The sequence below is a fragment of the Canis lupus genome, chromosome 1 (genome assembly GCF_011100685.1).
Source record: "Canis lupus familiaris isolate Mischka breed German Shepherd chromosome 1, alternate assembly UU_Cfam_GSD_1.0, whole genome shotgun sequence".
NCBI lineage: Eukaryota > Metazoa > Chordata > Mammalia > Carnivora > Canidae > Canis > Canis lupus.
Window position 1 is genome coordinate 94,122,816 of NC_049222.1, and position 27,136 is coordinate 94,149,951.

Here is a 27,136-nt window from a genome sequence, read left to right on the forward strand (position 1 = left end):
CTTTGTGTTTTCCTCAATTTAATTCATAAATGTTCTATAGTTTTCAGAGTATAGATCTTTCACCTTTTTGGTTAGGTATATCCCTAGGTATCTAATGGTTTTGGTGCCCTTGTACGTGGGATCAGTTCCCTGATTTCTCTTTATTCTGACTAATCATTAGCATATAGACATGCACCTGACTTCTGTGTGTTGATTTTATATCCTGCAACCTGAATTCCTGTATCAGTTCTGCAGTTTTTTGGTGTAGTCTTTCAGGTTTTCTACGCAGAGTATTGCGTCATCTGTGAGGAGTGCAATTTTGACTTCTTCTTTGCCGATTTGGATGCTTTTTATTTATTTTTGTTGTGTGATGGCTGAGACTAGGACTTCCAACATGTTGAACAACAGTTTTACCATAATTTCAATAATTGTTATATCAGCATACTTTATTGAAGAAGTACCACTTTTCAGGAGAATTATGTCCAGGAGGGATTGATCTCTGCCTCCCCTTATAAGCCAGGCTTCTGTCATTCCAAGACCTTCAACATGTGTTCCAAACTGCCTTACCTAGATTTATTTGTTATTCCTCAACAGTAACTTTCCAATCCAGCCAAACTGGCTTATTCATCATTCATTCCCTGAAAGTATTTTGTAGCTTGGATTAGAGGTATGGGTAGAAGTGGAAAGGGGTAGAAACAGATCCAACTGATGGATGGGAGGGGTGACAGGAAAAATCAGGGATGTTTCCTTGGCTTTGGTTTGATGGATGAGCTATTATGTGGAGGAGGAGGGAATTTCGACAGAATTCCATATGGGACATGTTGAGATGCCTATTATATTTCTTTTTTTTAAAGGAAAGTGTCTTTTTTTTTTAAAGATTTTTTTATTTATTCATTCATGAGAGAGAGAGATAGAGACACAGGCAGAGGGAGAAGCAGGCATCATACAGAGAGCCTGATGTGGGACTCGATCCAGGGTCTCCAGGATCATGCCCTGGGCTGCAGGTGGCGCCAAACTGCTGCGCCACCGGGGCTGCCCGCCTATTATATTTCCAAGTAAAGATGTCACATATGTAGGCAATCATTTAAAATAATAGATATAGTTAAGGTGACTTAAGGAAGCAATTACAGAATCAGGATCTGAGACTACCTAACATTTAGAGGTTAGAGGATGAATCAGCAAAGAAAGAGTGGTCAGTGAAAGAGGAAAATACTCAGAGTGGAGTTTCATGAAAGCAAGAGAAACGTGTTTTAAGTGGGAAAAAATCGTGTTTTTTTGTTTTTTGTTTTTTTTTTTTTAAGAAAGAGTGGGGAGAACCAGAAAGAGAATCTTAAGCAGGAGGCTCAATTTCTTGGCCCTGAGATCATGACTTGCCTGAAATCAAGAGTTGGTTGATTAACTGACTGAGCTACCCAGGTGCCTCGTGGTCAGTCATTTTGAATGTTATTTACTGAAGCACCAAGTAATAGGAGCTTTGTTCACTGACCATTGTAATTGGACACAGTGAACTGATGGAAATTCATTATAGGTGGTGGATAGCTTCCACACTGGATTGGGTTGAAGGGGTTGTTAAGGAAGTAAAGACTTAAGTGTAGATTACTGTTTAAGAAGTTTTGCCATGAAGGGGAACAGGAAAATAAATTGATAGTGGGTAAGAAAAGAAGATCCTTTGTTTTTATATAGGAGATATTACATCAAGTTTATATGCTGATGGAGTGAGCACAAAGGAAGAGAAAGACTAATGGGGTGCAAATTATAAAGGGAGTGAAATTCTGAATGGGATCAAGAGCACAAGAGAGAAAGAGTCTTTAATATACATCCATTTGTAGCTAGAGGGAAGATGGTAAAATATGGTAAATAGATAGGTTTGTAGATATGGTAGTAGAAACAGAGTATTTTCCTTTGATTAACTCTGTATTCTATGGAATTTGAAGTGAAATTACCAACCAAAACTGGTAGTTTGATGGTATACTCATGTCTGGTTTGATCACTATTTTTTATTTTTATTTATTTTTTTTAGATTTTATTTATTCATGAGAGACAGAGAGAGAGAGAGAGAGAGAGAGAGAGGCAGAGACACAAGCAGAGGGAGAAGCAGGCTCCATGCAGGAAGCCCGACATGGTACTTGATCCCGGGTCTCCAGAATCACGCCCTGGTCCGAAGGCAGGTGCTAAACTGCTTAGCCACCCAGGCTGCCCGATCACTATTTTTTTTAAAGCTGTATTTGGAAGTACAGAGGGGAGAAAATCTCAAGCAGACTCCCTGGTGAGTGTGGAGTCTGATGCAGGGCTTGATCTTACAACCCATGACATCATGACCCAAGCTGCAATCATGAGTTGGACACTTAACCAACTGAGCCGCCCAGGCACCCCTTTTCTTTTTTTTTTATTTCCTTGAAAGATAATTGGAATGAGGAGCAATCCATCCCCCATTTTTCAGTGCTACTGTCCTCCTCCATTCCACTTTTCCCACCCCAATGGCCATGGCCATTCTTGGCATCCCCTCTGAGTGATGGCATCTCATCATGGCAGACCAATTGAGATAATGAGCTTCAAAGCTATCACAAGAAAAGATGGTGGAGCACAAGAAGATCAACAACTGTCTTAAACAGTTGTTTAAGGGAAAGAACTTACCAATCAGTATGAAAAGTCTGAAGATGATCCAAAGGACCTACAATCACCCACATCTGGGCAAATTGTGGGTGAAGTACTTAAGAAGTTAACTGAAGAAAAATTCATTGTTCAGTGTTGGTCGTCATTGTCAGCTTGAAAAAAGTAAGTGGAAGTCAGCAACAAGAGTTGCTTAGGCTATGATTATCTTTATGTTTGCCAAGATCCACTGGTTTACAGTATGTCTTATAAGGACTTAGAAGATATTTCTTTTTCTGAAGTAGAGGGGTTATCAGAACAGATCAGAGAATTCAGAGGTAATAGAACTACATCTTAAAAACCTAGAATTATTTCAGTATAGGGGTATCTCTAAAAACGCTGTTATATGGGCCAACAGTTAAGAAAAACGCTAATAGCAAGAGCTATGGTTAGCCAACTGGAATGCAATTTCTTAAAAAGTAGTCTCCAGTTATATTGTAGACAAGTACATTGGTGAAAATGCTCATTTGATTAGAGAAATGTTTACACGAGGAATCATTAGTCATGCACATTTTTATGGATACTGGTTTCCTGGAAGTACTTAAGCTAATAGATTCAGATAACTTTATGGAGTTACTCAAATGGATGGAAATGATACTTTTCACAGTTAAAATAATCGTGGCTACCTGCTTTGCTGTCTCCAGATAAATAGAAAAGACATACATTAACTTCTTTATAAGCAAGTTAGATATCTTGAAAATCTATGCAGGTATCATTATAAAGTATGATAAAATAGATTAGAAGCATTAAAAAGCCTTCAGATGGCTCTAATGGAGCAGACCTGAAAAATGCACAGAAGCAGGCATATTTACAATTCCTGCTGATCATGAATTTGTAGTATAGAAAGACTTCATGAAAGCAATGAGGAGTAGCTGATTTTAAGTATCTAGAGTCTAAATTGGACTACAAACTTGAATTCTAAGAAGCTAGAGTGTAAAGTGAACTACAGATTTTTGATGGCTACATGACATATTGGTTTAATGTAAAAAAAATATTCAATAGCAATAATCTTATTAAAAATGTATGAATAAAAAATTTAAAATAATAAAAGTATATTGTGTGACTTGTAATAGATGTAGAAATAACAGCACAAACAGCAGAAAAGACAGGAGGGGCAAATCATACTACCTACAAGGTCTTAAACTGCTTGTGAAGTGATATTATTTGAGGGTAAACGGTGATAAAGATGCATATTATAAACCCTAGAGTAACCACTAAATATCAAAATTAAAAATTAAGAGAGATAGCTAATAGCTAACTAATAGAAGCAATAAAATGGAATTATTTTAAAAAGGTCAGCCCAGGGATCCCTGGGTGGCGCAGCGGTTTGGCGCCTGCCTTTGGCCCAGGGCGCGATCCTGGAGACCCGGGATCGAATCCCACGTCGGGCTCCCGGTGCATGGAGCCTGCTTCTCCCTCTGCCTCTCTCTCTCTCTCTGTGACTATCATAAATAAATAAAAATTAAAAAATTAAAAAAAAAAAAAAAAAAGGTCAGCCCAGGGGCACCTGGGTGGCTCAGTTGGTTAAGCATCTGACTTTGGCTCAGGTCATGAACCATGCTCTGTAGGGAGCCTGCTTCTCCCTGTCCCTCTGCCTGAAGCTCCCCCTGCTTGTGTGCTTGCACTCCTTCTCTCTCACTCTCTCTCAAATAAATACAATAAAAAAAAAAAGTCAACCCAACAGTATGCAAGGAGAAAAAACAGATCAAATGGGACAAATAAAAATTAGCAGGAGCATAGGTTTAAACCCAAATCATATTGGTAATTACATTCACCAATGATCTAAACATTCCAAAAGACCTATATTGTCAAATGCAATGAAAAGGCAAGAACCAACTACATGCTGTTCACAAGGAACCAACTTTATTTATTTATTTATTTATTTATTTTAGGAACCAACTTTAAATATAAAGATTGGCTAAAAGTAAAAGGGTAAAAAGATTATATATAATGGAAATGCTAATAAGTAAGTTGGGAGTGGCTATATTAATATCAGGAATATTACCAATGATAAAGGGAGACATAATAACCAAAAGGAATTTATCAAGAAGACATGTCATGCACTTAGTATCAGCATTTTGAAATACATGAACTGGGCAGCCCCGGTGGCGCAGTGGTTTAGCGCCGCCTGCAGCCCAGGGCGTGATCCTGGAGACCGGGGATCGAGTCCCACGTCAGGCTCCCTGCATGGGGCCTGCTTCTCCCTCTGCCTGTGTCCCTCTCTCTCTCTCTCATGAATAAATAAAAAAATAAAATCTTTGAAATACATGAACTATAAAAGTATAGACAACTACACAATTCCAGAAATTTCAACACTTCTACTAATTGACAATAAGAAGAGCACAAGATCAGTGAATATATAGAACACTGCAACCAGCGAACTTGACCTAATTGATATTTACAGAACACTCCACCAAACAACAGCAGAATATACATGTCAAGCACACATAAAATAGATGAAGCATATGCTGGGCCATGAAACAATTCTCAAGAAATTTTTAAAATTAATGTTCTCTGTCAACATAACTCAAAACATCAATAAAAGGAAGGTATTTGGTACATACTGTGAAACATAGGAAACTTGGGACGTCTGGGTGGGCATTGGTTGAGCATCTGCCTTTGGCCCAGGGGTGTGATCCTGGTGTCCCAGGATCGAGTCCCACATTGGACTCCCTGCATGGAGTCTGCTTCTCTTCCTGCCTATTGTCTCTGCTTCTCTCTGTGTGTTTCTCATGAATAAGTAAATAAAATTTTAAAAAGCAACAAAACCCATAGGAAACTTAAACTGAGTCAAAGAAAAAATACAAGAGAAAATGGAAAATACTTAGTAGGGACACCTGGCTGGCTCAGTAGAGTACATGACTCAATCTCAGGATCATGAGTTCAAGTCTTTCATTGGGTATAGAGCCTACTTAAAAAAAAATACATAGGGGATCCCTGGGTGGCTCAGTGGTTTGGCGCCTGCCTTTAGCCCAGGGTGTGATCCTGAAGTCCCGGGATCGAGTCCCGCGTCGGACTCCCGGCATGGAGCCTGCTTCTCCCTCTGCCTGTGTCTCTGCCTCTCTCTCTCTCTCTATGTCTATCATAAATAAATAAAAATAAATCTTAAAAAAAATACATATATAATATATAATGAATGAAAATGAAAAATACATCTGCAGGTAAGGTGTGATTAGAGTGAAATTTATGGCTTTAGATTCTTCTATTAAAGAGGAAGAAAAGTCTAAATAACCAGAAACTAGAAATTAGAGAATTAAGGAAATTCAAGGAAATTAAATTCAAGTAAGTAAAGAGGAAATAAAGCTACAAGTATAACAAAACAGAAAAAATAATAGAGAATATCAGTGAGGGCAAAAGCTGCTACTTTGAAAATATCAATAAAATTGATAAACCTCAGAATTATCAAGAGAAAAATTTAAAAGAGCATAAATTACCCAAATCAGTAATAACAGAGGGGCTATTATTATTCATATCCTACAGACATTTATTTTATTTATTTTTTTTCCTACAGACATTTAAAGGATAATGAAGAAAATATGAACTTTATGCCAATCAATATGGCTAAGAACTTAGACACACAACTAATTTCTTGAAAGAAAAAAATGCCAAAACAGACTCAAAATTTATAGTTAAAAATTTGAAGCAAAATAACTTCACTGTGAATTTCATCAAACAAGAAATAATAATCTTACAGAGACTTTTTTTTTAAAGATTTATTTTAGAGAGCATGGGAGCATGTCGGGGAGGAGCAGAGGGAGAGGAAGAGAGAAAATCTCAAGCAGATTCCCCACTGAGTGCAGAGCCCAACCCCGGGGCTCAGTCATGCAATCCTGAGATCATGACCTGAGCCAAAACCAAGAGTCAGATGCTCAACTGACTTAGCCACCCAGGCACTCCCTACATAGACTCTTTATGAAAAAAAAGAGCAAACACTTCTTGACTATCTTCATGAGGCCCCCATTATTCTAATACCAGAACTAGAAAAAGATATAAGAAAAAAACTATACATGAATATTCCTTATGCATATTGACAGATAAACCCTTAACAATAGCACATAGATCCAGGGAAAAGGAAGAAAAAGTATCAACAGATTCTTCAGATTTTACTTGAGGAATACAAAGTTAGTTTACTTTTCAAAAAAAAAAAAAAAAAAGAAAAGAAAAGAAAAGAAAAAAGAAATACACCATATTGACAAGCTAAAGAAGAAAACCTATATAATCATCTCAGTATATGCAGAAAAAGCATTGAACAAAATTCCACACTCATGATAAAAACTCTCAGCAAACTGGGAATAGAATGAAACTTTTTCAATCAGATAAAGTGCATCTGCAAAAATCAAGCTAACATCACGTTTAGTGGTAAAAGAATGAATGCTTTCTTTCTGGGACTGGAACAAGGCAAATGTGTTCACTCTCTTATCTACACTGTACTGGAGGTAGTAGGCCATGCAATGAGGCAAGAAAACAGAAATAAAATATATCATATTGGAAAGGAAAAAATAAAACCTCCTCTACTCATAGATGATGACTATTTATGTAGAAAATCCTAAGCAGTTTACAAAAAAAAAAAAAAAGCTACTAGACTTACTAAGGGAATTTATAATATTGCTGGATAGATGGCCAAATTATAAAAATTTACTATTTCTATATACTAGCATCAATTAAAAAGTAAAATCATTAAAAATACCACTTAAAATAGCATAGAAATAAAGTACTTAGGGATACTTTTAACAAGGTATTTATAAGTTTTATACACTAAAACTTACTAAATAGTGGTGAAATTAAAGAAGACCAAAAAAATGTATTTGTAAATGGAAAGACATATACCATGTTCATAGGTCAGTAGACTCAATTTTCCTCAAAATGATTTATAGTTTCAATGCAGTACCAATCATAATCTCAGCAGAATTTTATAAAAATTAACAAGGTTAAAAAAAATTAACAAGGTTGTTCTGAAATTTATATGGAAATAGCAAGGACCAAGAATAACTCACACAATTTTAAAAAAGAAGACAAAGGTGGGAGAACTTAGGCTGCCTGATTTTAATACTTAAAATTAGGCCACAGTAATAAGACAGTGTGATGTCGCCATAAGGATAAATATATAGATTAATGAAACAGTATATATCAGAAATAAACCCACTCATATATATGGTCAACTGATTTTTTAAGATATGCCAAGGTAGACTGGATGACAGAAAAGTCTTACAATTAATGTGCTAGAACTGCTGGTTAGCCATTTGGAAAAAATAAACCTTGGCCTCTATTTTCACCATACACAAAAATGAATTCAAATGAATCATAGACCTAACATGAAAGCTAAAACTATAAAAGTTGTAGAAGAAAATTTAGAGTATCTTAAACTTGGAAAAGGCAAAGATTTGTTAGATATATAATGCAAAACATCCCAATTATAAGAGAAAAATAGACAAATTAAACTTCATCAAAATAAAAAACTTCTATTTTAAAGATACTTTAAGGAGGGGCCCGTGGGTGGCTCAGTTGGTAAAGCGTCTGCCTTTGGCTCAGGTCATGATCCGAGGGTCTGGGATGGAGCCCCTATCTGGCTCCCTGCTCAGCGGGGAGTCTGCTTCTCCCTCTCTGCCCCTCCCATCGCCCCCTACTCAGTGCTTGCTCTCTCTCTTAAATAAATAAAAGTTTTTAAGAAATAAGTTAAAAAAAAAGATACTTTAAAGAAATGAAGCAAGACACAGTGGGAGAAAATACATTTCATATATCTGACAAAGCACTTGTATCAAAATATATGAAAACCTCTTAGAATTCATTAATAAAAGAAACTAAAAACAGGCAAAAGATTTGTACAAACACTTCATAAAAGATGAATGACCAATAAGCATATGAAAAGAGGCTCAACATCATGAGTCATGAGGAAATGCCAATTAAAATACAACACTCTCACTCGAATAGCTAAAATTAAAAAGACTATGTCAAGAAAATATAAGTCAGGATTCAGATGGTAGTTTTTTTCACCTTATGGCTAAATATGTTCAAAGGCCAGGTTTTTAAAAAACTAACAAGAAAATTTGAAAGACTAACAATACTAAGTGTTGGTTAGAAGATGGAACAACTGGATCTCACTTTGGAAAACCACTTGACTATTTCTTATGGCGTTAAGTAAGCATTTGTCATATGCCACAGCATTGCCACTCCTGTATACATAGTTAACCAAGAGAAATAAAAACATGCTCACAGGAAAACTTGCACATGAATGTTCATAGCAGTTTTATTCCTAGTACAATGGGATGCTAAGCAAAAATCAAAAGGAACAAATTTATGTTGATTCATGCAACAACTCTGAGGTATCTCAGAAACCTTATGCTGAGTGAAATGAGCTGGACATAAGACTATGTGCCATATGACTCCACTTATATTCAATTCTACAAAAGGAAAGACATCCATAGTGATAACGGTAATGGGGCCTGGATTGACTTGCAAACAGGCAAGCCACTACTAGTTATTTAAGAGTTTCCTTTTTAAGATGAAACCCATTTACTACCATCCTTGCCCTAAAACAATTCAAAACCACCTTCTGAACCACTGTTGGGGGTGGGGGGCAGGGGCTTTATCATTTAAGCTCCACCCAAGAAAACGGAAACCACATCCAGTATTTTAACAGTAAATTTAATGTAAATTATAGAAGTATAATTTATTTAAATTAGAATTAAATTAATTATAAATATAAATTTAATAAATTAAATTTAACAGTAAATTTAATATAAAGTGTTAGACTTGTATTAGAGGATTGAAAAAAGAAAAATAGTAAAGTCGTGCAGAGATTAAAAACAAAAACCAAGAACCAAGACGTTAGGAAGCGCCTACCATGCCTACACAAAGGAAAGAATGTGAGGTTATCGAAGCCTGGAAGCTTGGAGGAAAGGAGCCGTGGAGCTGGCACCCAGATTTCTGAGGAGCACGCACTGTCTGCCCAGCTGGTGCTGGGGCTGCAGGAGCTCGAGCCAGCCCCCCTCCTCCACCCCCACCCCAGCGCCCCTGAGATGAAAGACCTTTTAGGAAGGGACACCAGGCAGCTGGATTAGTATCTCTGAAGGAAGATGATGAAGCTGGTCATGGAAGTTGAGGATAGAACAAAAAACTGCTGTCACTGCCAGTGGGCAGAAATGCTGCTGGGTGATGCTGAAAGAAGCAGGGCAAGGGATCCCCTCTAATACCCTGCAAATAGACTCTCACAGGAAGCCTGTTAGTGAAGGAAAAGGCTGGTGTACAAAATCCGAGTCTCAGCATCAAAAAGCAGAATAAAGAACAGGAGATTCAGGGCAGAGGGCCAATAGATTATTAACCAACACAGAAGTCAAAACAGAGTAGAGGCCAAATAAAAGAACTCCAAACAAAAATATGTGGATGATTTCTGCTCGTGTTTTATTGACATCAGGATTATTGAACAAGATGCTAGGATTAAAATCCTGATCCAGCTCTACCACAAACTAGCAAGTAACTGAACATAAAGAAGCTGCAATAAGTTGCTTAATATCAAAGTATATCAGCTTTCTTAAATTTTTTTCCTGCGTCTGGATTGTTCTGAGGAGTCCATAAGAAAAATGTGAATCAGTTCTATCCAAATGCACAAAATCATTATTAGCACAATTATATTAAAAGATAGGCATTAGGGGCGCCTGGATGGGCACCAGAATCCTGGGATTGAACCACTTGCCAGGCTGCTTCTCCTTCTCCCTCTGCTACTCCCTTGGCTCGCTCTCTCTCTTAAACAAATAGAACCTTAAAAAAAAAAAAAGAAGAAAATAGGCATTAAACCAAAAAACCAATTAATATACACCCTAACATGCAAATTCTTAAAGTGTTGGGAAGTATACAGCTATGCAAATAACACACTTGGTTAATTTCATATTTTCTTTTCTTTTATTTTTAAGAGTAGGGAGAGGGGCAGAGGGAGAGGGAGACCATCAAGCAGTCTCCGCACCCAGCATGGGGTTTGCTCTCACAACCCTGAGATCATGACCTGAGCTGAAATCAAGAGTTGGACGCTTAACTGACTGCACCGCCCAGGCTACCCCAATCTCATGCTTTTCTAATTTGGACTTTTGATGTGTGTATATCAGTAAGCTAACAAACTGTATTTTTAAGCTACAAGGACAAACCTATAACTCAAAGTGGGCTCAAGTGCATTGCTGAATTTTAACCGAAGCATAGGCAATTCTCACTAGTGCATTTTCATCAACACCAGCAGACTTATTCCACCACTAAATCATGATGTGATCTGTCATTCTGTTTCTAAACAGGTGGCTCCTCGTATTTAGAAAGATAATGTAGACTACCCAGGAACTGGTAAAAAAAAAAAAGTTCAGACATATTTATTAATGTAAATGTATACGATATAGATACATGTGGAAAAGAACCTTTGTCCAAGAAATAACAGCACCAAATAGGAATAAAAGTTTCATTTGTAAAGAACATTACAGTACATATTTGAGAAAGAAACCAGAGAAATGTCTCAAATGATGCTTGCCTCCTAACTAATGGTGGAAAGTATGAATTCCACTTTGAATTCTTTGGATTAAGCTTTTTTCTAATTTGTACCATTAAAGATATTTCATACGTGGACATCCAAGTGAAAATTCACCGAAAACTTAGTGTTACAACATCATATTGAGTTGAGATACGCAAGCACATAAATAGTAGGACTTCGACAGAACTCCATAGGACTGTTACCAGTGGTTCTCCATCGTTAACCTGATTTCAGAATGAGCTGGAGGGCCTGTAACAACGCAGATTGCAGAGCCCCACACCCAGAGATTCTGATTCAGTACATCTAGGGTGGGATTTGAGAACTGCATTTCTAACAAATTCCCAGGTACTGCTGACACTGTTACAATGGAGTGTCAGCAGCTATCCAGATCAAGGCAAAACAGAGTATCACATTATATCAGTACTTGCAAAGCAGAGTATCTTGGAGAGGTTTTGTAACTTAGAGACATTCACTGAACTCGCTTTAAGTCCTCAGAAACTGAAGATTTCCGATCAGTGACTATCATAAAATTCAAGGAATTAGAAGCCTACCTACTATTACAGTATAAGGGCTCCTGCTAGAAGTGGTAGTTGGTTAGTTATTTTTAAGACAGTGGGACAGATGTATTGGCATACTGGAGTGAACATAGTTCACCCGTAACATAGTTACGGGGCAGCAGTCTGTATGTCATGTAGATGAAGCGCAGAACACACCATAGTCCATTCAGATGCAGCCTGAGAGAGTTTCAAACATAACGACAAGCATCAATAGGTAACTCTTAGATGTTTACATGGATCGTGCCTCCTCTAGCAACATCTTCTTGAAATATAAAAAATATATGAAAAATTGGGGTTACCAAAGAAAATACTAAGATTCCTACTACTACCACAAAGTATTGTTAAGTGCCTGCACATACTTTTAGATGGTGTTCACAGCAAAGAACCTAGAAGGACAATTACCAAAAATAAACTAAATATATTAAGCTTTTATTAAGTTAGTATAATTCCTCTGATGGTTAGTGTATCTTAGTCACAAATGATGGTACTTGTTTCTGTAAGTTTTTGTATTCAGTATATGGGAAGCATGCAATACTCAGTTCTTCTACTGTACATCCTGTAAGACAACACTTTTCTGAATATCCTCTGCGTTTTCTTTGGGGATGATTCCCCCAAAACATATTGCTTAAGGTTTTAATTTTGTTTGTACTTTTCTTCTGAAATTCTGAAATTTCATGAATATACTGATTGATATCTTGTGATGAGGAAAATTCTCTTGTCTTATCAGGTGGCAAGTTGGCCCTTTTATATCTATACTCAGGCAGAGATGGCATCTCCAAACTGCTTACTGCTTCTTCCTCATAGGCAGAAGTAGAGACTGTTGAGAGACAAGAAAAAATCCTACTTTATTAAAATCTTCCTTTAGCTGAAAATTGAATATTACTAGAATACTAAAGTACGCTAGTTATTGTTTTAAAGATTTATTTATGTATTTCTTTGAGAGAGAGCACGCATACACTAGCAGGGGAAGGGGCAGAGGGAGAGGCAGAGAATCTCAAGCAGACTCCGCTGAGCTTGGAACCTGATGTGAATCTCACAGCTCGGATCATGACTTAAACAGAAACCAAGAGTCAAAAGCTCAACGGACTGAGCCACTCAGGGGCCCCTGAAGTCCTCTATTTATTTAAAAACAAGTAATCACATTTTAAGTAATAAAATGGTTTTTAAAAGCAATATACATATATTTTTAACTAAAATAGTTGTAGGTAGTGTTTTCCTATAAAAAAGCTTGGAAACCTTTGCATGTTTTTTATGCAGAGATATTTTATTGAGGTATCATTCACATGTCATAAAATTCAGTATTTTAAAGCATACAATTCAGTGTTTTTTTTAGTATATTCACAAAGCTTTGCAACCATCACCACTATCTAATTCTAGGACATTTGTATCACCCCAAAAAGAAGCCCCATAGCCATTAACAATAATTCCCCTTTCCCTCTTCCTCCAGCCCCTGGCAACCACTAATCTACTTTCCATTTCTAGGCCTTTGCCTGTTTTGGAAATGAAATCATACCACAAACTTGTGGCCATTTATGTCTGATTTTTTTCACCTAGCAAAATGTTTTCAAGGTTTATCCATGTTGTAGCACGTATCAGCATTTTATTCCTTTTATGGCTGAGTAGTTTTCCATTGTATGGATATATCAGATTTTGTTGATCCATTTATCAGTTGATGGACATTTGGGTTGTTTCCACCTTTTGCTGTTATGAACAGTATTGCTATGAATATTTACATACAAGTTTTTGTGTGAACATAGGTCTGTAATTTTCTTGGGTATAAACCTGGTAGTAGAACTAACTGCTGGATCTTAAGGTAAATTTGTTTAACTTTCTGAGAGACCACCAAACTTTTCCACAGTGACTACATCATTTTATAATACCACCACTGTTATATTAGGATTGAGTTGCCCCACACCCTCATTAACACTTGTGTTTTCCATTTTGGATTATGGTCATCCTTGTGGATGTGAGGTGATCCCACTGTGGTTTCGATTTGCATTTACCTAATGACAAAAGATACTGAGCATCCTTTCATGTGCTTCTTATCTATCCTCTTTGTAGAAATGTCCATTCAAATCCTTTGCCCATCGTTTACTTGGGTTACAGTAGTCCCTTTTTTTCTGTAGTTTCTCTTTCCCTGGCCTCTGTTACCTGCAGTCCACTCTGGTCTGGAAGCAGATGATCTCCATTCCGACAGAGCATCACATGCTACATCACAATGCCTACATTATTGACCTCACTTCATCTTAGCACATAGGCATTTTCTTATTTCACATCACTACAAGAAGGGTGAGTTCAGATAACATATTTTGAGAGACAGAGACTATAATCACGTAACTTTTATTACACTATATTGTTATAATTGTTATATTTTATTATTATTGTTCATCTCTTACTGTGCCTTATTTATAAATTAAACTTTATTGTAGGTATGCATGTATGGGAAAAAACACCATATGTAGGATTTGGGACTATCCCTCGTTTCAGGTATCCACTGGGGGTCTTGGAGTATGTCCCCTGCAGATAAGAGGGGGACTACTACATTTGTCTTTTAATGCATATTTTATAACCATTTTGGTTGTTGTTAAAATATGAAGAGATGAAGAAGTGGTGATATGTTCAATGAATGGATTGCTATAATACTGCTCTGAACTCACTCAGTGTTACTGGAAAGAAAATAAATCCAGAAGATAATTATTTGGAAGCTTTTTGGGTTTCTGTCATTGCCCTTGCCTATCTACTGTCTCTTCCAGGATATATTTACCTATAAACAGCACTGTAGAGTGAGCCATAGACAACCATGCTCTGAACCATTTGACTCCACCATACAGCCAGTCGAACAGACTGGAGGTTGTTAGTACTTGAGCCCAAAGAAACCAATCTACTATGGTGGCCAGCAATCCATGCCACGTGAAAACATGAGTTGGCCCAATCAATGTCCTCTCTCTGAAGTTAGAACTAAGAAAAGTGAGAAACAAAACTGAAAGGGTACTATGAAGCCTGTCATGACAAGCTAAAGTCATAAAGAAACATAAATACTGGAGGAGAAAAAATTCAGATAGAAAGAAAAAGAGAGAAGGTGGTTTTTAAAGCTGATGTGATTCTTCAGGCTCTCCAGAGACTTTCCAAGTCCCTTCCTAGATCTCATTTCTATAATAACTATCTCCCCCACCATTTTTTCTTGAAGTTATTTAGGTGAATCCCTGTCCCATGTAGTTAGAGTCCTATTAGAACACTGTTTACTAACCTTGTATTTAAAATGCTTAAAGTGAATTGTGGAACACTAAAATTTTAGGATAGATATCAAAGATATTAAATACTAAGTTATCTAAGACAGATAAATATGTGATGAACTAAGATGTGTCATTAATGAACAGAATACACTGAAGGGAAAAAGTAAATTAGGCTGTCCAGGCAAATTGAAGAAACATCCTGTTGGAATATGCCATGTTCTGTTACTCAAAAGGGAAGAAAAAAGACAGTAAGAAGAAAACTTTTTCATGAATGCAGGCAGCTAAAGACTAGTTAATGAAAACTATATGTCAAATTGGGGGAGGGAATTTAAGCTAACCTCACCAGAAAACAGGAAAGGTTAAACATGAGTATTCAGATTTATGAATTTTAAAAAGAACAATAGAAAAGACCCAAAGTAATAAGGTGAGAAATCAATGAACTACAGAACCAAAACACTATAAATGTTTAGAAACCCAAAACTTGGTTCTTTAAAAGGATTAATGAAGTAGATACAACTCTAGCCAGACTAATCAAGAAAGAAGAGATGAAAAGGAACAAAAAAAAAGAACAGATATTTAAAGTATTTAAAATAAATGAATATTATGAATGTTACACATTTAAAAATCAAGATGAAATGGATGAATCTTTAGAAAAATAACAAGATGCCTTAATTGGCACAGAAAATTTAAAAGGATAGACATAGATGATCTTAGAGTTAGGTTCTACCTGCTTTTCAAGAACAGTTCTAATCATATACTCGTTCAAAAATAAAAAAGAAAAGAGAAAAAGCTGCCCAGCATATTTTATGAACCTAGTATATTTTTTATTCCAAAACTAGATAAGAACAATATGATTTGTTAAAAGAAAACCCATGTAAGCCCATTCACTTATAAATGTTTATTTGGAAGTCCTAAAAAAGATATTAGTTAACTGAATTCACAAATATATTTTAAAAATACATTAAGAAAGTGTGTATTCCAAAAGTGCGAAGATGGGTCAAGATCCCAAAATCTATCAACACAATGTACTGCATGAGTAGATTCCCAAACTCACTCTCAGTAGGATTTACTTTCTACTTTGTAAGAAAATGAAGGCAATCAGAAGAGAACTTGGATTTGGTCCCTTCACCATTTTTAAACTCATCTTTTAACATCTATATCCATACATTCTGCCTTCCTACCTATTGGCATAGAACTATTCACTCTAGAGCCAGTTCCTCCAAGAGACCAGAGCTCATCTCCTCTTGCCTACTCCAGGCTATCACTCCAGCAATCCTCTGCTATACACCCTTCATCATCAACTCTTCACTCCTATAAGCAAAGCAATGCTATTTCTCCTACTTAAAAAAGCCAAGACCACCTCTCTTGGCTCTGCTTACCTTGCCAGTTACCATCCTGCTTATTTTCTCCTCTCTGTAGATAAACTCCTAGATAGTTTCCTATTATCAAGTTCTCTTGACTCATTCTACCTTAAACCCTCTCTAATCAGGCTTTTGTTCCATTGCTGCACCAAAACTTCTCCTTTCAAGGTCTCGAATGATGTCTATATTACTAAATTCAACAACCAATTTTCATCTTATCTGACTCATCAAACACATTCCTTCTTGACACACTTTTTCACTTGGTTTCCAGGACACCAAATTTTCTCTTCTTCAATCTCCTCACCTAATTATTTGTCCCATTTCCATCTCCTTTGCAAATACTTCCTCTTTAATTGTTGAAGTTGATGTCTCCCAGGGCTCAGTCTTTGGCACTCTTCTCTATGTGGACTTCTCTTGGTGATCTCATCCAGTCTTATGGCTTCGAGAATCATCTATACACCTATGACTCCTAAACTCCTATTGTCAAGTAAAATTATTTCCAAACCCCAGGTCCATACTTCCAACTCATCGTCTCCACTTCAGTGCGTCAAACACAATGTGTTTGAAACTCTACCTGAGCTTGTCAAACTCAACATGCCCCAAACTGAACTGCTGATATTGTCTTCAGACCTGTTCCACCTGAGGCCTTTCTTACCTCAGCTCGTAGAAACCCTATCCTTTTAGATGTATGAAGCAAAAACTTTGGGGTCACATTTAAAAAAATTGGAGTCAGTTTTTGAGTTCCCTTTTTTCTCATATTTCGCATAAAATCTGCCCAAATATATCTAGAATAAAATAATTTCTATTATCTTCACTGCTACCATCTCATCCAGCTGCTATCACCTCTAATACTGCACCTCCAGAACAGTTGTCTGCTTCTACTCTTGCCTCCTTACAGCTTGTCCCCAATGTAGTGGCCAGACTGACCCCTTTGAAAGGTCAATTAACATCAGTCTTCTGCTCCAAAGTCTGTAATGACTTCACTACTCAGAGTAGAGCCAAAATCCTTACAATGATCACTCGGCCTGCTTGTTACCCATCTGTCTGCTCCAGCCACACTAGCCTCCTTGCTATTCCCCGTGTAAATAGGGCAGAAGTATATTTGCTCTGCTCATTCCTTTGCCTAAACACGCTTTCCCCCAAGATACATCCTTGGCTGGTTCTTTTACCTCTTCCTTTCTCTCTCTCTCTTTTTTTTTAAAGATTTTATTTATTTATTCATGAGAGGCACACACACACACACACACACACACACACACACACAGAGGGGCAGAGACACAGTCAGAGGGAGAAGCAGGCTCCATGCAGGGAGCCTGAGGTGGGACTCGATCCCGGATCTCCAGGATCACACCCTGGGCTAAAGGCGGTGCTAAACCGCTGAGCCACCTGGGCTGCCCAAGATATCATCCTTTTTTACGGCTGTGTAATATTCCTGTGTGTGTCTGTGGTGTGTGTGTGTGTGTGTGCGTGTGTGTGTACCCCACCTCTTCTTTAACCATTCATCTGTCAAACCTCCTTTCTCAAATCTCACCTTTTCAGTGAGGCCTACCTTGACTACACCATTTAATCTTATATCCCACTCCATAGCAGCCCCCAAACTCTTGATCTCCCTATCCTGTTCCACTTTTTATTTTTCTATAACCCTTATTATCTTCATTTATTATGTTCATTTCCTATGCAAGCTTCATCAGGCCAGATATCTTCATCTGCCTTGTTCACCGGTATATCTCAAGGATTTACAGCAATGCCTGGCACTTAGCAGGCACCCAACAAGTATTTGGTGAATTAATTAAAAAAAAAAGAGAAAAATCATATTATTGTGCAAAAGGATGCCCTCCAAAAGGCCTTAATAAAGGTTAGCTTAATAAAGTTTATAATGATTAAAAAATAGCAAGCTCCCTTATCTTGGTGGAGGTTATATAGCACAAACCTACAAACGGAGAAATTTAAATGCATTCCTTTTTAAAACTAGGAACATAATAAGACATCCTAGTATCACTACCACTTAACAATACTAGAGGACCTGGCCAATGCTATAAGAAAGAAGAAAGAAGAAAGAAGAAGAAAAAAGGAGAAGGAGAGAAGGAGAAGGAGGATGAGGGGGAGGAGGAGAGAGAGGAGGAGGAGGATGGAGAAAAAGACTACGATGGCGACTGATGTAAGGTTTAAAAAGGAAGTGACAAAGCTATCATTTGCAAATGACAGAAACAAACTATTAGAACCATTAAGATAACTTGGCATAAAAAAAAAAAGATAACTTGGCATAATTACTGGATAAAGATCAACCAGTAAAAATCAATCGCATTTCTCTATCCAAAAGTCACTAACAAAAATATAATTTTTTAACAAAAATATAATTAGCAAGTATCTACAATAGCAACAAGAAAAAAGTATTAAGCATTAACTTAACCAACAATAAAGTCTCCACTGAGAAAACTTTAAAATTCTAATAATAGAATATGAAAATATTCCTTGCTTTTAGTTGTGATTACTTTATAGTAAAAAGACATAAATCCTCTTCAAATTAATCTATATATTCCATGCATCTCATTAAAAATTCAACATGGATTTTTATTTTTTTCATTATGCTGTGCTCACAAGTGGAGCTACCATATCTCACCATACAATACTATTAAAATTACATTGTCTCTATTCCCTATGCTGTACCCTTTATTCTGATGACTTAGTCATTACATAACTGGAAGCCTGTATCTCCTACTCCCCTTCACTGATTTTGGCATCCCCTCCATCTCCCTTTCCTTTGGCAACCATCAGTTTGTTTTCTGCATGTGTAGGTCTGATTCTACTTTTTCGTTTGTTATTCATTTGTTTTGTTTTTTAGATTCTAGTACGAGTGGCATCATTTGGTATTTGTCTTTCTCAGTATGAGTTATCTCACTTAGCATAATATTCTCCAGGTCTATCCATGTTGTCACATATGGCAAGATCTCATCCTTCTTTTTTTTAAGATTTTATTTATTCATGAGAGACACAGAGAGAGAGGCAGAGACACAGGCAGAGAGGGAAGCAGGCTCCATGCAGGGAGCCTGACATGGGACTCGATCCCGGATCTCCAGGATCAGGCCCTGGGCTGAAGGCGGCACTAAACCTCTGAGCCACCTGGGCTGCCCAAGATCTCATCCTTTTTTATGGCTGTGTAATATTCCTGTGTGTGTCTGTGGTGTGTGTGTGCGCGTACCCCACCTCTTCTTTAACCATTCATCTGTCAATGGACACGAGTTGCTTCCATTTCTTGGTATTGTAAATAATACTGCAATAAACATAGGGGTGCATATATTTTTTTGAATTAGTATTTTTGTTTTCTTTGGGTAATACTCAGGAGTTGAATTATTGGATCATATGGTATTTCTATTTTTAATTTTTTGAGGAACCTCCATACTGTTTTTCACAGTAGCTACGGCAATTTACATTCCCACCAACAGTGTATAAGAGTTCCTTTTTCTCCGCATCCTCACCAATATTTGTTATTTCTTGTATTTTTGATTTTAGCCATTTTGATAGGTGTGGTGTGATAAACTCATTGTGGTTTTGATTTGAATTTCCCTGATATTAGTGATGTTGAGCATCTTCTAATTTGTCTGTTGGCCATCCATCTGTCTCTTTGGGAAAATATCTATTCAGGTTCTCTGGCCATTTTTAAATTGGATTTTTTTTTTTTTTTGGTGTTGAGTTGTAGAAGTTATTTATATATTTTGAACAGTAACCCCTTACCAGATATATCATTTGCAAACACCTTCTCCCATTCAGTATGTTACTTTTTTGTCTTAAAGACTTTTATTTTGGTGAAGTCCCAATTATTTTTGCTTTTGTTTCTCTTGTCTTAGGAAACATATCTAGAAAACTGTTGCTATGGTTGATATCAAGGAAATTACTGCCTATGCTCTCTTTTAGGAATTTTAAGGTATCAGGTATAACATGTAGGTTTTTAATCCATTTTGAATTTATTTTTGTGTATGGAGTAAGAAAGTGGTCCAGTTTCATTCTTTTGCATGTAGCTGTTCATTTTTTAAAAGCACAATTTACTTAAGATACTCTCTTTTCCCCATAGCATATTCTTGCCTCCATTGACTATATAAGTGTGGGTTTATTTCTGGGCTTTCTAGCTTGTTCTATTGATCTGTATGTCTATTTTTTTGTCCCAGCATCATACTGTTTTGATTACTATAGTTTTGTAGTATATCTTGAAATCTGGACTTTAATACCTCCTACTTCATTCTTCCTTCTTGAGGTTGCTTTGGCTATTCAGATTTTTTGTGGCTCCACACAAATTTTAGTATTATTTGTTCTAGTTCTGTGAAAAATGCTGTTGATGTTTTGATAGGAATTGCATTGAATCTGTAAGTTGCTTTGGGTAGTATAGACATTTTAACAATATTATTTCTTCCAATCCATGAGCATGGAATATCTTTCCATGTGTCATCATCAATGCTTTACAGTTTTCAGAATATAGGCCTTTCACCTCCCTGATTCAGGTTATTACTAAGTATTTTACTCTTTTTGGTGCAATAGGGAATGGGGTTGTTTTCTTAATTTCTCTTTCTCTTACTTCATTATTAATGTATAGAAACACTACCAATTCTGTACATTAATTTTGTATCCTGCAACTTTACTGAATTCATTTATCATTTCTAATAGTTTTTTTTGTTGGAGTCATAAGGGTTTTCTATGCATGGTATCATGTCACCTGGTGACAGTTTATTTTCTTCCTTACCCTTATGGATGGCTCTTACTTCTTTTTCTTGTCTGATTACTGTGGCTAGGACTTCCAGTACTATTTTTTCTTAAGATTTTATTTATTTATTCATGAGAGACACACACAGACACACAGACACAGACACACACACACACACACACACACACAGGGAGGGGCAGAGACGCAGGCAGAGGGAGAAGCAGGCTCCATGCAGAGCCCGACGTGGGACTTGATCCCGGGACTCCAGGATCATGCCCTGGGGTGAAGGCAGGCGCTAAACCGCTGAGTACTATTTTGAATAAAAAGTGTCAAGAGTGGGCATGCTTGCCTTATTCCTTATCTTAGAGGAAAAACTCTCAGGTTTTCACCATTGAGTATGAAGTTAGTTGTGGAATTTTCATATACGGTCTTTATTATGTTCCCTCTAAAGCCATTTTGTTGAGAGTTTTTATCATGAATGAGTGCTGAATTTTGTCATAAGGTTTTTTCTGCATCTACTGAGATGATTATATTATTTTTATCCCTCATTTGGTTCATGTATCATGTTGATTTGCAAATATTTAATTACCCTTGAATTTCCAGAATAAGTCTCATTTGATTGTGGTAGATGATCCTTTTAAAGTATTGTTGAATGTAGTTTGTTAATATTTTGTTAAGGCAGGTGGATTTAAAAAAATTCAATATGCTTACTCTGGAAGAATGGAAGAATAAAAGCTGAGAATTAATTAGCTTAGTCAACCTTAAGGGAAAAAAACATTGAGGGGGTACCTGGATGGCTCAATTGGTTAAGTGTGTGCCATTGGCTCAGGTCATCATCCCAGAGTCCTGGGATGGAGCCCCATGTCAAGCTCCCTGATCAGCTGGGTGCTTGCTTCTCCCACTCCTTCTGCCCCTAACCCTCTGCTTATGTTCTCTCTCTTTTAAATAAATATATGAAATCTTTTTTTAAAAAGTGGAGATTTTCCCTCCTATAAATGACATCCTACAGAGTAATAACATTACGAGCAGTATAGTAATTGTACAAGGTCAAACAAAAAGACCAATTAAGGAGAATAGGAAGCTCAGACAAACAAGAAACTATAAAGGTAGCCTTACAAATCAATGGAAAAAAATTGTTTAGCAGATGGCATTCAGAAAACTAAATCCTTTTGTAGAGAAAAATAAGACTTACTGAAAAAACTAAGATAGTAATCTCAGCCAGAAGAGACCAAAGTGGTCTCCAGAAGAATTAAGAACCTAATGTGAAAAGCAAATCTACAAAGTTAACAGAGGGACAAAAAAGGACTTTCAAAATAAAATTTCAGAAGTCTGAATAATAAGGCAAATCACTTATTGCCTGATTATATAAAAATTAAGGCTTTCTCTCAAACAACACCAATATATGACAAAATGGGAGAATATATTTGCAGTGTCTAAAGCCAACAGCTATTGTATATGGTAAAATAACTCTTACAAATCAACTGGAAAACAACAATTCCAAGTAAAACATTATAAACAGAAAACTTTCAGGGGAAAAAATGCAAAAGGCTAATATATATATCTGAAGAGGTGCTCACATCCAGAGCAAGACAAAAATGCCATTTCATTCTATCACACACTGACAAAAGTTAAATATCATTGTAATGCTAATTGTTGGCTTGGATATGAGAATATAGGAATCTGCATGTACCGGTGGTGCAACAATAAACTGGTGTAGCCATTCTGTAGAGCAATCTGAGACACTTTAAGCAAACTAAGTATACATATGTTTTATTACACAACAAGTTTACCCCTAGGTATAGGATCGCTGAGAAATGTCCACACAGATTCTTCTTAATGGAGCACATACAATGATTTTTCACTGTGGTGTTATTTACAGTGGTAGAAAGTTGGAGACCATGCAGGTTGGGTGTTCAGTGCTGCGAGGATAAGTAAAATGTGGGGAAAGTATATGAATATTATGTAGCAGTTTGAAGTAATGTTCACAAAGCAATGATAAGGGATAAATCTTAAATACCATTTACATATATTTTAGGGACACCTGGGTGGTTCAGTTGGTTGGGCGTCCAACTCTTGATTTCAGCTCAGGTCATGATCTCAGAGTAATGAGAACAAGTGGCACACTGGGCTCCACACTCACCAAGGGAGTCTACTCCAGATTCTCTCTCTCTCTTCATCTCCCTCTGCCCTTCCCCCCAATCAAATGTGCTCTCTTGTGCATGCTCTCTCTCTCTAAAAAATAATCTTTAAAAAATACCATTTATATATATATTTTAAATACATGCATAGGAAACAATGTACAGCTTACAAAAAAACACGCAAGTAAAAATACACAATCAACACTTTGGAATGGTTGCCATGGGAGGAGGAGAACTGGAGTGGAGAATAGAGATATGTGAAGACTAATAATCTTTTTTTAAAACAAGATTTTATTTATTTGAGAGACAATGAGAGAGAGAGAGAGCACAAATGGGGTGAGGGGCAGAGAGAGGGAGAAGCAGACCCCCCAACCCCCCGCTGAGCAGGAAGCTCAACCATGGAGCTCCATCCAAGGACCCTGAGATCATGACCTGAGCCCAAAGGCAGATCCTCAACCTACTGAGCCACCCAGGTGCTCCAAGTCTAATCATCTTCTAACATACTGTGTAATGTACTTATGTTTACTGTCTATCTTCACTGTCTATCTTCTGTAAGCCTCAAGAGGCTTTATACTGCTACCTGAGTATAAAACTCTACAGTCGTAAATCCCAGTCACCAACAAGGATACCTAGCACATGACAGGCACTCAAATTTTGCTGAATTAATATGTAAAGAAAGGGGTCCTGTACAGCCCATTTGCAATAATGATATCTAAAAAACAAGAATAGATGAATAGGGAATATGACCAATCCAACTGGAATAGGGGTTATGGATTATGAAAACCTGGTGATGAAGCATTAATGACTTCACCAGACACTAAGAGCTAGGAAGCACCATACTCAGCCAGAGTTCAGAAATATGATAGGGTCTTGGAGATGTGGCCCATACCCTCAAGGATCCACTAGCGAGAAGCACACAATTTCAGATTCTAGTTATATATGAGTAGCTCTGAAAAAAATGCATGTTTTAATATTAGTGCACCAAATTATCTTTTCCTGTGTCAGACTCAAATCAATCATCAGACAATTAAAATTGTGGATAACTGACTTGATCTAACATAGAAATGTATCCTGCTAGTTCAAGCTAATAAAAGTTAATCAGCTTTTCAGTCCATATTCAAATGAAAAAGAAATGGCCTAATTATAGATTCTATATTGAGAACACATACCTCTCCACAACTTCTAATTATTCACTGGAAATTCACAGGATAGATTGCATGTCATCTTTCCTTATAGGTCAATACTTTTTAAAAATTTAACACAAATGCATATTGATAACTTAAATCCATTTTTTCATTCTTTCACACACTGTAAAACAACTATGGCTTTATGGCACTTGACATTTCCACTTCAGAAAACTGTCCTTTTTATAGTTGCCACAGTAACATGTTTCGTTGGTATGACAATTCTAAAATGTTGTAAGATACATTTTTATTTCCCACAAATTTTGTTTCACTGCAGCTCCCTCTTCATTGAATTAATGACACTTATTCCTCCAGGGAAGTGTGAATAACACCTAAAACAAAGGAGTCATTAATCAGCTCTGAGTTTTAGTGTATATGCTGCTGAAGCAAGCACAGCTCTGAGTTTTAACGTTGACTCTTAAAAAAATGAATAGTCTCTAGAGCAGGCTTTGTTGAGAAAAGGGATTCCAAGTTCTTTTTAAATAACCAACCCAAGCTCGGATGTCTGAACATAAAAAAATTTTTTAACATAAAATTTTGACCAAGGTATAGGTTGTGAGAGCAACAAGCAAGCATCTCTGGGAGCTTGCAAACATGTAGATACTCAGGTCCCACCCCACACCCATGGAGTCAGAACCTGTACATTAAAAGTATTCCCCAGGTGAATCACACACACATTCAAGTGTAAGAATCACTGAATTAAAGTACAAGTGGAAGACTGGGGAGAGACACTTCTTCCATTATAAAGGTAAAATAAAGTGAGTTTATATGTAGGTTGGTTTGATGGTAGAAAATGATCAAGAATCATTCTGATGGTTTCTATTATTTGTCTTTCAAAGTTTTCATCCTCTTAGCAGCTATAGGAAGAATGGAATAAGTTTCATTCATTCATTCATTCATTCATTCAGTAAACGAATGAGTGCCTTTAATGTGGAAGGCAATTTTAGTTTGTCTCAGTCATCTACATCGGAGTGTTTTGTGGCATGAGAGTCTACCCCTTTCCTTAATTTCAGAAATCTTGCCTTTTGAAAAATTTGTCCAAATCAAATTAAATTCATTGAATGACCTTAAAACACAATAATTTTAATGACACTATGTTATGGACAGCCTATAGATAAAGTGCATTTTCTTTTAAAATGACAAACCATGTTGGTAGTAAAATGTAAATATAGAGTTAGAAGATAACAATGAATCTGAAAAGGTGAATATTCTTTCCAAAAGACTGCTTAAATGCACTAAGCATACATTCAATATATATTAAACACATATTGTGTGCTAGGACCTCTGCTAGGCATTTCAGATTAAAAAAAAAAACATGCATGAAACAACTCCTATTACATAGTAATGTATATAGGACTGGCCTTATGGGAGAGCATGGTCACACAAACCCAGTGCTGAGGAGGACCTAGCATTTTCTTTAATGTTCTCATCACAGTCTTGAAATTCTCAAAAATCTTAGCTTGTAAGTGAAATGTTAAGTATATGCACTTTTAAGTAAAATCTAGTGGAAGAATGGACCATGTGTGTGAGCAGAGGAGATACACACAAGAAAAGAGATGGGTGGGGGAGCTTTATATTTTAGTACTTTTAATGGCCCTTTCCTACTTTTGAGCAAGGGGCTCTGCATTTTTATTCTGCACTGGGCTGAGCCAATTATGTGGCTGGTCCTGATGATGGTCAGATAGATCCACGTGGTAGATACTGTGGTAGACAGAGAATGGAGTCAGTAGATAGGAAGGGGTCAGTGATGACTTCACAGGGAAAATGAAGCCTCTGAGGCTCTGAAGGACCAAGCGGAGTTTGCCAGGTGACAAGTGTACTGTACTCCAGAAAGGAAAAGCTAGGGAAGAAGCAGCACTCTTATGTAAAGAGATATATTTCCTCTAAGCTTTTTTTATTTTTTTAAATTTTATTTATTCATGACACAGAGAGACAGACAGAGAGAGAGAGAGAGAGAGAGAGAGAGGCAGAGACACAGGCAGAGGAAGAAGCAGGCTCCATGCAGGGAGCCCGATGGGGGCCCAAGGCCGTGGGCCGAAGGCGGCGCTAAACCGCTGGGCCACCGGGGGTGCCCGCTCTAAGTCTTTTTTTAAAGCTTCACTGAGGTTTTGCATATGCACATTTTTTTTTGTACAATTTATTATAAAGAGTTTTATGTATCTGCATACTAGGCAGATTCCATATCCGGGGAAAGCTCAGCCCCCGGCAAAGCAGATTTGGGGAAAAGACAGCACAAAGATGAACAAACATGCCTTTGGCTTATATTTTTACCTGGGCTTGTGCCTCTCGCCCAAGCCGGGAAAGTGCTTTGGGAGCTTTCCGACCGGTCCGGGATGAAGGTTTCAATCTCGTTGTCCTGGGGAAACAGCGGTGGCACAGGGGTCTCCTCCTCGAAGTAGCTCCAATTGACATTGCCACAGAGTTTTATTATTTCCTTCAGGAGGTGCCTGCCGCACAGCCTCCTAGCTTTGCTGATGTCGCTCAGCTCCCGGGAGAACCGAACTAACAGGAGTCCCAGGCACAGCAGACGCACGCAGGGGAGCCGCGGCATCCCTGGGCCCCCGCCGCCAGGTGGGCCGCGCGGTCTAACCGCCGCCCCTGCCCGGCGCCTCGCTGCACCTGCTCTCGTGCCGGCGCGCGCGCCCGTCCGGTCCGAGCCGCGCACGCGCACGCGCACCTGGCGGTAGTACGAGAGCGCGCGGACCTCGCGAGAACGGCGAGGCGGGAGGCGGGAGGCGGGAGGCGGGAGGCGGGAGGCGGGAGGCGGGAGGCGCGAGGCGCGAGGCGCGAGGCGCCCGGTGCCGGGTGCTAGATGGAAGTGCTCGCGGAGCCTGGTAGG

At 37.6% G+C, this 27,136-nt stretch overlaps 1 protein-coding gene and 1 pseudogene across 1 annotated transcript; one reads left to right on the forward strand and one right to left on the reverse strand.

Annotated features, from left to right (window-relative positions):
- Positions 1-2,301: 2,301 nt before the first annotated feature.
- On the forward strand, positions 2,302-3,620 carry LOC111090784 (annotated as a pseudogene).
- A 6,383-nt stretch (positions 3,621-10,003) lies between these two features.
- INSL6 (insulin like 6) lies at positions 10,004-26,927 on the reverse strand. Its single transcript, XM_038527267.1, has 3 exons — positions 26,569-26,927; positions 11,683-12,505; positions 10,004-10,383 (listed from the first exon to the last, which is right to left on the reverse strand). The coding sequence occupies exons 1-2, from the start codon at positions 26,846-26,848 to the stop codon at positions 12,147-12,149; spliced, it is 639 nt and encodes a 212-aa protein (XP_038383195.1). The 5' UTR covers positions 26,849-26,927; the 3' UTR covers positions 10,004-10,383; positions 11,683-12,146.
- Between the last annotated feature and the right edge of the window lie 209 nt (positions 26,928-27,136).

Coding starts and splice junctions, on each gene's coding strand:
- INSL6 (XM_038527267.1), bottom strand. CDS start 26,848: ATGCCGCGGCTCCCCTGCGTGCGTCTGCTGTGCCTGGGACTCCTGTTA. Junction 12,506..26,568: donor GGCGAGAGGCACAAGCCCAG/GTAAAAATATAA, acceptor GTCTCTCAACAG/TCTCTACTTCTGCCTATGAG.